The 12,503-nt window shown below is 44.2% G+C and overlaps 1 protein-coding gene across 1 annotated transcript in view; it reads right to left on the reverse strand.

The window, feature by feature from the left end:
* Positions 1 to 12,503, reverse strand: part of LOC120833102 (transcription regulator protein BACH2) — a 32,684-nt gene continuing 20,181 nt past the window's right edge. Inside the window, exons 2-5 of the mRNA XM_040199946.2 lie at positions 11,451 to 11,733; positions 7,889 to 9,295; positions 2,942 to 3,148; positions 1 to 2,420 (exon numbers count right to left, since the gene is read on the reverse strand). Of these exons, the coding sequence (XP_040055880.1) occupies positions 2,013 to 2,420; positions 2,942 to 3,148; positions 7,889 to 9,295; positions 11,451 to 11,717 (2,289 nt within the window). The 5' untranslated portion in view covers positions 11,718 to 11,733 and the 3' untranslated portion in view covers positions 1 to 2,012. The remainder of the gene's footprint in view (positions 2,421 to 2,941; positions 3,149 to 7,888; positions 9,296 to 11,450; positions 11,734 to 12,503) is intronic.

Consider the following 12,503-nt stretch of genomic DNA (forward strand, 5'->3'; position numbering starts at 1 on the left):
TTTTCATGAAGGAATTAAAGATGATGTTCAAAGATAGTTGGCATGTGTTAACACCATAGACTGGGTAAGATGGAACATACGTCTGTCACTGTCAACAAAATAAAATATTCCCAATATGGAAGCTGCAATCTTGACATTTAAAACATGAGAATAAATGAAAATGGACTAAGAAAACCTTACAGCATGCTTTGGAAAACGCTGAGCAGAAATGTAGCAGTCACACGGGTGTGGTCTTCTAATCTATCTGGACACTCGATGCCAGCTGTGACCTCTTAGAGGAGCTGGGCAGTGCTTGAACTTAATTCTGTTCTGTCTCTTAGCGTAAATATGAAAAAAAGGCAGAGAGAGAGAATTGTGTAGAAATGCCCATCTGAGTACAAGAAAAGATACAAGTGAAGTTTAACAAAAGAAACATTGCATAATGAGAGTTCATTTGACTGTTTCATCTAATGTAAAATATTACAAATACACACCTTTGGTAACATTTTACTTTAAAGTCCTGTGTCTCTCAACAACTAATAGATCACTCAAAATATGTTATAACAGTAGTTAAGCTGTTTTTGATGGAATACCATATAGTGAATTCAAAGGATTAGTTCAACACTTGTGGACATACACTTATTGTTTTCCATTCTTAGAACATGGATGTTCAGCTCGAGTCTGTGTGTGAAGCAAGGAGGAGTTGTGCTGTTCTCAAGTTTCATTCAATCCATTAGCATAAGCAACAGAGTTGCAATTTCTTTAACGAGATATAAGAATGGCCACTTCTTGGTGAAAAGCCACAGGTGAGTCAGCAGAATAACTGCAAAACTGGAAGTTACTTACACCATAAATATAAGTGACCAAGAAAAAAAGCTTATTTCAAAACGCAATAGATCACGAGGGATCTATTATGAATATAATATCTATAAGTAGGAGCAGATCATCCCCGCCACCATGTCTGTACTGTAGCCCAAAACTGCCAAAACCCCGGCTGTGCAAAGCACCATTTGAGTTTTTGGCACGTGGGAGATGTTTCAGTTGGTTGCAATCTGAATTATCTCTGCATTATGTCCCCAAATCTACACACTGGACCTTCAAGCTAGTCAAAAAATGTGCATTTAAGGCTTGTGAAGGTAAACTTTCCTACTCTTCCAACTGTAGACATGCAAGAGGGCAGCCTTATCGTCCCTAACCTTTTCCGACCCACTACACCTGCTCTCTTATGACAGGGTCCAAAGCCTAGACACGTGTTCATGAAGTAACTGTCCATCAAAGACAAGAATTAGCTACCCAGCGCAGGCTGGGGGAGGCTGCCAGCGGCTGTAGCAACTCAAATTGAACCAGAGTAACCCCCGTCTTCCTCCTACAGAAGCAGTTGGGTTTGAGAGCAAAACAAAGTGTATCTGGCAGCTCGTGCTATAACCCGAAGGTCTCAGTGCAGAGTAGGATTCTGTTTTTTAAAAGAGGCTAGTTGTTACACCCTGCTTCAAGGCTTTTATGCTAAGCTAGGCTTACCATGTTCTGGCCTCGGACTAAACACACAGAAACGAGATTCACTGAAAACAACGAGAACATCTCACTCTGAGAAAGGAAGGAAAGAAGCAGTCACCCACATTTTGGACCACTCTTGAGTTAGTTAGTTAGTCGGACGTGCTGAAACTTTTTTGTATTTGCTACAAATCAATCGTACTAAATATCAAGGATTCACAGGACTGTAAAGCAAAGTGCGCTTCAGCGTACATGTTAACAAGGACTTTACTGAACATTCAGAGGAATTCCTGAGTTTTACCTCCCATGATGCACGAGAGAGGGAGGGAAGCTGACAGGAAGAGAAGTCAGGATGAGACACAGAAAGAAAGAAAGCTGCCAGTGCTTCTATTTCATCTTCAGTCTGAAAATACCTGTTGAACAGTATTGCTGATAAGACAACGCTTATGTCATCCATTACAAAAAACAAAGAACAAAAGAAATACTTCAAAAATCAAGAGAAGTGTGCCGGTGACGCAGAACAAACTGTCAGTCAACAGACTCTAGGTGCAGCTCTGTGTCTTCTGTTCCTCCGTCGTACATTTCTCAGTCATTTCCTGACAGAAATCCACAGTTACGTTTGGGCTACATACCTCCTGTGTGGCCCCCAGCACGAGGGGGCGCTCGGGGTCAACCCGCCCCAGACCTGACTCCTCAAGTCCGTCCCGGCCGGGACCCTCGCGGGTCGGACCTCCCATATGGCCTTGTGGCGACGCGGGGGACCTGGGCCGGGGGGAGCCCCTGTCAGAAGAAGGCGACGGCGGATTGGAAGTGAGGTCGATGCTGGCGCAGACGGGAGGTGGCCCCTCCCTACACACTTGCTGGGAAAGGAAGGAGAGGTTCTGCCAGAGCTCTGACATGCAAACCTTCAGCTGGTTGCGCTCGCTCAGCAGCTTGTCCTTCTCGCACACCTGTGGGTGCAAAAGACACGGGGTCATCGGGGGGGGGGGGCTCATCCAGGGAATACTGCATGTACCAACACTAAAACAACATCAGCGTCACTTCTTTGTTCAAAGGCCAAATATCGCTTTCATGTGGACAACCCAAAAGTCAAAAGATGAGATCACCTTGCCACCTTAACACCTTATTAACACCTTAATATTTATATATTTACTTATCATTAACCTGTCCACAATTCCTTTTATACTTAAAACACGTACTGTTGGCCTGTTTGCATTTCTTGCATTGTGTGCTTTTGGTTATGCACCTAATTGATGATCTGTTTTATTTTTTTATTATGCTCTCTTTATAATTTGGTGAAGGAGCTACAGTCAGCCCGCCTCGTTACGTCACCTAAAAAGCATCACATTGCATGCAACATAACACTGGAGGCTTATTATGACCCGTTGCATTATTGCAACTAGCTGCTCTCAAATATTTGATCTGGTGTTATAATGCAAACTGGTATTATGAAGTCATACTGTGAGCGTACCAGTTTGCGGATCTCGCCCTCCAGGTTCTGGATGCAGTCCAGCTTCCTCTTCCGACAGCGCTGGGCGGCGATGCGGTTTTTGCTGCGGCGACGGATGTCGTGGATAAACTCCAGCTGCTCCGAGGTCAGCTTGTGCATCTTGATGAGGATCTGGAAGTCGTTGCGTGGCAGGTTCGTGATGTGGTCCACTGGGAAGGGCAGCTTCACCTGAAAAAAGGACCAAAGGGTTATTCATTCCACAGGGTTACTGTGACATAAAGTGTGGCCCATCAGAGGAATGATCGCAGCCTTAATGTGGTGCATGGGGCCGACAGGAATGAAGCACAGTGGATTCAGCCTGAATAGGACTTTTGTTCAAACATTACTCATCTATGGCACAGTGTTCTTCTTGATGTGAGTGATGAGGTTCATATCACATACGTGACACATTATTACAGTAAATAAATCTGTTTAGCAACAGTAAAAAGCTATGACATTTGCTGGATCACCCATGTTGTTATTGCGTTAACTTATTGTTTTACTCCTTCATACAGTGTTTGTTTTCCACTGTCATTTGACTGTAACTTTATTGATAACGGATTTCATTTTTAAGTCACGCAAGCGACCTGAGATCCCACATGTCTGCAGTCAGTGTGGCTGTGATCAGAAAACAGAAAACTACAGGTGGGCGTTCCTTATGGTGGAAGCAGGCCAAGTAAAGCCCACACATTGTTGCATCAGATGGGATAACCCTTAAATAGGCCACAGCAGGGAAATTCAACATAATACTCCAATAATATAGTGTGTTAGTAGTAGCGGTTCATTACATTAAATTATCTGAATACATCTTAAATAGCTGTCGACACAAGTTGCCTCCAGGTGGAGGTCAATGTGGTGCAGCATTCACTAGGTGTCAGTATGATGCCGTTTATTGATCCAGCAGCTCGGCACAAAGAGAACAGGAGCTCTTTGTCTCACCGCAAGTGGCTCATTGTGCATGAACACTTGATAATTCATTATGTTTGATCTGGCATATGGAATCTTAACATTTTATTACAGTTCATGTCGCCAGTCCCTCATTGATATTCTCTCTTTCTGTCACATCTATACATTCATCTTTCCCTCCATCTCTGCCTAATTATGAGGAAGTATTCTCTCATTCATTCTGGAGCGGTATTCTCACTTTTGAAATATCGCTCATTTAATCTGTTGATGAGTGAATACTGTCATGTCACATGTCAGTATCGTACATGGAAAGCAGGCGGCCCCGACGCTGCCAGCATACAACATGACATCATTCACTGCTCTGACAACACAGGAAGGTGTGTGTGCGTGTGTATCCTTTACTGTATAGACATCTATATATAGCCACAGGACTCTCAACAGTCACATAAAAAGGTTGGAATGACAAAGTGAGCTCTCCCTCTCGAGAAGCTAGGCTGACTATAGGTGGGTGGTAAAAGCAAATTGAAATCAGTTGTTGAGATAACTAAACTCTCATTTGTATTTAAGTTGCATTGAGGATTGAGTAACCTAATAATTAGATGAGGGGAATTAACTCCAAATGGGCTGGAGAGGGTCTTTGGGGCCGGCCTAATTGAACAGGGCAGATCTGGGGTCAGGAATAGCAGATGGTGGAGGCAACGTGGCCAGAACACCTTCCACCTGCAGGGCACCCAAGGGTGTGCGTGTGTGTGTGTGTGTTCACTCTATGGGCGAGACAACTGGGTCAGAGCGAAGAAGTGGGACAGACCCCCCCCCCCCCCCCCCCCCACACACACACACACACACACACACACACACACACAGGAGTGATATATAGATGTATGAACACAGAACTAAGTAAAGCAATTTTAAAAACTAAATCCTATTTGGAGTTACACATTTTTCCAATGTGGATATCCAGGTGAGCTCATTAAAGATTGCATGAAAAAGTAGTCTTTTTTTCACACGTATTAGCACATTTCAGGTATAGAAGACGAGCTGCATCTCAGAATAAATACACTTTAGTGGACACGTGTTCTGGATGTGTTCTAACACAATGCTCTCACCACTAATCTGTCAATCTTCATTGACGGATTTCGCTCTTTTTATGGCAAATGAGCAGTACTCAAAACACGTGAAGAGCTGAGGAGAGTGTGTAACCGTAACTGGACATAAAAAAAAGCGTGAGACACACAGCGTGGCCAAGAGAAGAAAGAGATCCAAAGTGTGGCTCTGTTTTACTGCGGTAGATGCTGAGAACTCTGAGTGGGTCAAACAGCAGATTATCACAACATGAGACCAACAAGCAGAACATAAATCAATGCTCAGTTTTCTAATGTTAGTGGAAGAGGCACTGTGACCAAGATTTTACAACTTCTTTTGCGTTAATAGCATTTAAATGCGTTCATAGTATGGCGTTATATTTGTGCCACAATCATGAGCGCGTCATTTTACGTTTTGAGCACAGATAACTATATTTGAGCAAAGAAAAACATATTCCGTGCGCGCAGTTTACTCAGGTGCCCTCTTATGGCGTTATATTTGTGCCACAATCCTGAGCGCGTAATTTTAAGTTTTGAGCACAGAGAACTATATTTTAGCAAAGAAAAACATTCCGTGCGCGCAGTTTACTCAGGTGCCCTCTCCACAAACTGGTTTTCTGCGCGCAGGCAGCGGTTGCTGCGCTCGCTCCACCTCTTCACGCTGCGCTCGCTCGACGTTTCACTCACGCGCTCGCTCGACTTGCAGCAGCGTTACATTTGTGCCACAAAACCAACCAATCAGAGAATTAAAGAAGGTCAATTGTGATTGGCTGTTGGTCTCCAATCACAACGCTTCCTAAAGAAGACGAAAAAAAGTGATATTAGAAGTCCGGCTAGCCACCATCAGACATGACCGAAGCAAATGATGAGAACAGCACGTGTTTTAATCCAGGCCATTAGCATTTAGCACAAATGCTGCAAACTTCAACAACTCGCTGAGCTCGATGCTGTAGGTAGTTCTACTAGCGTTGTGATTGGAGACCAACAGCCAATCACAATTGACTTTCTTTAATTCTCTGATTGGTTGGTTTTGTGGCACAAATGTAACGCTGCTGGAAGTCGAGCGAGCGCAGCGTGAAGAGGTGGAGAGAGCGCAGCAACGGCTGCCTGCGCGCAGAAAACGAGTTTGTGGAGAGGGCACCTGAGTAAACTGCGCGCACGGAATATGTTTTTCTTTGCTCAAATATAGTTCTCTGTGGTCAAAACTTAAAATTACGCGCTCAGGATTGTGGTACAAATATAATGTCATATAATAGCATTTATTGCTGCTCAATAAATGTGCTATTTGTTTTCTTAAAGGAATGATAAAGCAATGTTGATTCTTCACTTATTTAGATCATTCTCTTGTTTACTCATAATGTCATCCAAAAGAGCAGATTATCAAGAAGGAAATAATCCAATAAGCAGAATCACTTTACTTTAAGTACTAGCATTGATATAACGATACTATCCCAAAATGGACATGTACATCAAGCTCGTTGGGAAAGCTAATTAACTAACCCTTTTCTTGTTACAACAATGCATTTCACAACATGGGGACCTCTTTTACATATTAAAGACATGCTCCCACATGCTTTAGGAGTGTACAGCAAGTGTACAGCACTAGCCTAAAAGTGCAAGATGAGCCGTTTAAATATTTGTTTGTGAAGTCACAAGACATTTTGAACAGAATGAACCTCAACAAGTCCGTATGCCTGATTGTACAACCACTCGGCCTGATGAGAAGACAGCGCATGTACCATAATATCACATGCCAATATACATGAATGACGATGACGGTCAAGGTTATAGTTGTTCGGAGCAAGAAAATAAGTACGTTTGTTATTGTGACTTTAAAATGCTTCAGAATGCCCGAGCACCTTAACCTCATATTCACTGACTCATCCACGGGCCTGAAGGCCATTACCACTCAAATCTAATAAAGCTAATGTGCTGTGTGTGGGAGAGAGAGGGTGAAAGAACTCTGATATGAGACTTAGCTCACATCTCATATATTGCATGTGCTTTAGGCATCACCATGGCGACCATGAGGCTCTTTTAACTTCAATGAGAAGGTGTTAAAAAAGCGCGTTTGTTGTTTTCTCTTGAGCGAAAAAAACAGTGCACGAATAGCCCCAGTTTTTAATCACACCTTAAATATGCTTGGGGAGAAAAAGTAATTGCCACATGCTTCTAGCATAGGAATATGTGTAAGTAGTTGGTTATTGTTTGGAGGGGTCGACATTTGGCAAGATAATATACAGGCTGCCCCCAACACAGGCTAATTGCAAACCTCACCATTATAAGCCATACAGGGATTTATTTACATTGACTTGTGCAAAGTACTAGTACCATTGTAGACTTTATTAAGTACGCAATTTGATGTTAATCTAAATTTCTTGTATTTCCACAGCACGAGAATGTTTCCGGGCTATGAGGACTACGTGGACAGGACATTCTGAGCTGTCGCACCTTAAAAAAAAGACTCCACTACTTTCTACCTACATGCTGGGGGTCCTAAACCCGTTTGGGGACATTTAAACCCCCTCAAAGCCTAAACCGCAACATTTTAAGGGTCTCTAATATCATGAGACAACTATTATACTGACAGGATATCTTCTCCTAAAATCACTGCGTTACATTGCGCCTGAGTTTTGAGCCTACATGTATTTACATTTAGTAAAATCTGCATTATAACTCTAATCGACTTCCTACTCACAGTGCCTGTTTTAAGTTAATACAAGATGACTGAAGAGCTCATGACGCGTTTGTAACGAGGCTGCTCTTAAACTAAATTGTAGTTGCACGCGTGTGGTTTCCATCTTGCGATCCATTCAGGTCACTAATGTCTTAAAAGAACTCACAATTCAGTCCTGTTGTGACTTGGTGGTAATTGGCAACTGCTGGCTGGCAACACAAAGGAGAACCACTTGAAATAAAGTATAAAGAGCATTCCACAAACCTCAGGGCCCGAGATTCTGGAGATGCCGCTTTCACTGTCTCCCTCTGAGAAAGAGCCTGATTCGTCGCTGGAGTTGTCACCGCTGGCACCAAATCCCTGTTCATTTTTTATATTGGTGCAACCCTGAGAGAAAACCAGCTCAGCGCTTAGGGGGTTCGTCTGCTCCATCACCCCGGTCAGGCAGGGGGGGAGTCCAGAGGCAGAGCCTGAGCGCGGGGACGAGGAGAAGTCAAACTGGGGCAGGTTAAAAGGCGAGCTGCCGCTGCCTGCATCCTCTGGGTACGAGAAGGAGGAGCGAGAGCTGGGCGTCTGGGTTCGGGGCTCAGAAGGGGAAGGCGAGTGGACTGATGTCTTGATGGGAACAGGACAGCTGGTGGTGAGGCATGACCGACCAGGAGAAGGAGCTTCTACGTGTATCAGATTTGAGCCCTTTTCTTTGAACGTGTCATCCATGTAAGAATGGGCCAACATTTGTTGCTCACCAGCTGAGGAGAAAATGACGCTTGCTCTGTCGAGTTCTCTCTCATGTTTAGAGGAGGAGGCTTTGGACACAGGCCTTTCCGTGTTCTTGCACGTAAGCCCTGTTGGTATTACATCTGCGAGGCCTGTCTTGAGGAACACTTGGCCAAGAGATTCCTTCTTATCCCTCTGCCTGTCTTTGACCAGTTCCCGGTAGTGGTTGAGAGACAGTCTGTTGGTGAGTAGCTGCTGGATGGTGGTGCTTGGCACGCCGCTGAGATCTAGCCCGCCTTTCTGGAGATAAGAGCGCAGGCAGGAAGAGGGGGACCCTTGGTTAGGAGAGTGCTCGGCTGCTACTGGAACCCCTTCTACCTCAAGCTCCATCTCCAGGACCTCCTCGGTGCACAATTCTTGGTTGCTCCTTGCATCTCCTTCTTCCTCAAAAACAAATGGTTCTTCTTTGATCCTGGAGGGTGTAAGAAGAGTTTGTGGAGCAGCGGTGTCTCTGAGCTGTGCGCTAACAGGGCTGCCTGAGGTGTGGTTGGCCACGATGACATCATCACCATGATGGTCTTCTCCGTTGTGCTTGTCATCACAGATCTGGTACTTATACTTTCTGTATTTGGGACATTGAGACAGGTCAGCGGGAGGAGACGCAGTGCTTGCTACGTGATTGGTCTGCTGCCTTGTCTCTGCAGATTCATCTGAGGATATAGCCTCAGAAAAGACATCCACCGTGATGTCATCGTCATATTCCACCGTGCCGTTACTGGCATGCCGGCTGTCGTTCTGCAACTGGTCTTGAAGAAACCGAAAGCAAGAGTCCTCTAAATTGTGAATGCCCAAGAAGTCAGCACACAAGATGACCTCATGGATGTTCTCCCGACTTAAAACCAGCTTGGCTGTGTAGGCAAACTGGAGCAGTGGAGCAAAACCCTCAGCGGTCACCTGTAGAAGAGAGAGGCGGGATAATAAGTAATGGAAAGTATCTCACTATGAGGCAAGGAATTGGAATGTTATTGGAATGGTGCAATTGTGATGTACTATCTCTAATACTCTGACTTTACTTAGAATAGCCATGTATCTTTTATAATGTGCTTAAACAAGCAGATCAATGTTTCAGTGACAGACGTGTCATACTACAGTACTAGTAACAGTTTGGACACATTTTCTCATCGAATGGATTGATAGAGCGTGTCCAAACTTTTGACTGGGAGTACCCTGCTTTTCGGTAGCATGGAGAAACACGTGGATTAGAACACCCCGAGAGTGATCCGTGATTGAAAATGTAGCATATTCTGTAGAACTTGTCCCTTCTGCTTGCAAGATAATTAAACAGAAGAAGATGAAGTTGAGTGTCAAATATTAGAAGCTTTAATTTAATACATCGTTGTTGGTGTATATTCTTCACAGCAAAAGAAGAATGTTGTGAGTTACCACATTATGACATCTTTCTGGGAGGAACACAACGCTGATTGGGACTTTAACAGAGAAGTGAATGGAACAGAATTTTACCCCAGGAGCAACTACTCCACTTTCTCCTCTATAGTCAATAATTCTGCCACATTCCCGCCTTGTTAATCTCATATCTACTGTCTTCTGCCTAGATCTTTTTCCTCATCCCCCAACTCTTCACCCCATCATCTTCTTGGCTTTTTTCCTTGTTCACTACGGTTGGCTTCGACTGCATTATCATGTGAGAGAGCATGTGATGCTGCATGCGTAAGCCTATTTTCAGCTTGCATCAGCACCAAGAGGAGCCGGGAGAAAGCTTCACAGTACCAACCTCGCTGATGAGTAGCAGCACAGAGAAGAAATTGGATCAAGTGGGCATGGTCTAGTTTTAAACCTTTAATTTCACCCTCAAGTTGATATAGTGTATATTGTGTTATCATGAAGCTGTATTATAGTGAAATATCACCAAAATATGTACTTTGTTGGCTGCTCAATTCTGTCATTTCCATGCATTGAATGCACACTTAAATGTAATTTAATTCAAATTTTAAAGCTGAATTAAATAAATACAAATAATAACCTCAAGCTAAATACAGAATTATTGAGGAAAATAATGGGAGTGAAGAATGAGTAGATGTATTCATTAACACAAAAGTAGATGATTTTGATCAGATCACATGACTAAACAGCATGTGAGGTATATACCGTCCATATTAGTCTCTTTTTTATTGCCCTGTTACCAAAATAACCGCTGGTGTTTTGCCAGAGAATGCCAGTAGTGTCCTTGGTAGTGAACTATTCAGAATTTCACACCAACCTGTTTACATCTTTGCCAAATTGAGGTACAGTAATTTATGCGAGCAGTGAACGGACAGCGGAGGGGATGTGAGAAATGAAGCCACGCTTCCTGTTGTTAGGGGGTGGAGTTTGAAGTAGCGGACGCCTGCGCGAGTGATCATTGTACGGTGGAGTTACTAGGACATATTAATCAATATGACAGATCCGGGGCGATATATGCTAACGTAAGCCGCTGGGGCCGCCTCTCTGCCTGTATTAAAGGTACAAACACGGGATGATGGTAAGTCAACAGTGGTGGTCTAGTCTATTTAAAGAGGATTCATATTTAATGTGTCCCTTGTCCAAATTGCACTTCGCCACTACACGTCCTTGGGAACTCAGCATAACACAAGCAGAGTATGATGTAGGTCAGAATAACAGTTCTTGAGATATGTGAAGGACACACACTTATAGAGAGAGAGATTGCTTACTTAACAGGTGCCAGAAAAACAGTGTAAACCATTTGTGTTATGCTGAAAACACACTATGCGGCGTAGCTGGTCGCGGCTATTATTTGTCTACGGCTGAGAGGCGTTTTCATGTGTTTCATGTGATTTGCCTTCAAAAGCTAAACCATCTCAAATGTCTTAGTCTACCTTTGTAACACAAGCTTTGTATAACTTCTTCGTGATTTCGCAGCTGAAACAGGGAGAACACTGGGGAGTTCATCAGAGTGATTGTCTGTGACTTTGAAAGAGTCGAGTTTACCTGGAACGTTTCCTTTTTAAAATGACCCTGGGAAGTCTCCCTGTTGGAATTCCCCAAGTAACAGAAGGTGGCCTTTGGTGAGGCCTTTTGTTATCGCCTTTACCTTGTCCGGCAGGTTAACAATGGGCTCGGCTTCGCCATGCGACCCGTTGTGACCCAGCAGGGCCTGCAGGAAGTAGCGGCTGCTGGCAGCGAGGACGGCCCTGTGAGCGCGCACCTCCCGGCCCTCTACCAGCACGGTGACGTCACACAGGATGCCCTGCCGCCGCTGCTCCTCCAGGCTCAGCATCACATTGGCACAGTGGACCTTGGACTCGTACACGTACACTGGCGCTGCCACCTGGCCATTCCGCTCCTCGCCTGCCGACATCACTCTCTCTGGCACCCTGACGGAGGGAGGAAAGGAGAGGAAACTCTAGCATTTGTTGGGGAAACGTGGTAGCAAAGGACAGTAGTATTTGACAAATGACAAATATTCATGAGTTGACGGCTAAAATAAACTGTTTGTTTAAATTGCTGCAGTGCAGAAGCATGAGTGAATTAGTAGTGAGTGAAAAAGAAGAGCATTCAATGTGAACAGTATTAGACATTAGGACAAGCACTTCACATTCAGGTTCCCATTGCAGAATCAATCACCAGCTAGCTGCCGTGACGCTCTTTGCCTATACCTGAGCTAGACAACCAATGATCCCTTCCCAGCCAACAGCAACAATCAAAAGTAATGGGTCAATTGGGGAAAACTGTGAGGGGTGAAGGCACCCTATGGTTGAAGACCTCACGGACACAGGTAAGAAATACAAATTAGCTACTTCAATTTGATTGACCAGTTGTTTGGTCATTTGAGTTTGAATTTATGAAGGATATACTAATCCAGTACGCTCCAGGCTTCCAACCCGGTTATCCTTCAAATGAGCAGGTAATACCATGTGCTCAAATGTGCTCGAGACAGAAAAGTGTATCTAGCGGTGGTTTCAGTGTCAGGCTCAGCTGGCTAACTGAACCCTAGTCCAGTGGTACCCAGACTGGGGGGAATTACAGGGGAGGGGGTGCAATTTCATCCCCAATCCACACACACATACCAGTAAAACAGTATAAAGTCAATGAAGATAGGGCACAACATAAAATGGTTGCAAGGAATACAAATGAAAGAAAAAGG

This window comes from Gasterosteus aculeatus, chromosome 15 (assembly GCF_964276395.1).
Source record: "Gasterosteus aculeatus chromosome 15, fGasAcu3.hap1.1, whole genome shotgun sequence".
NCBI lineage: Eukaryota > Metazoa > Chordata > Actinopteri > Perciformes > Gasterosteidae > Gasterosteus > Gasterosteus aculeatus.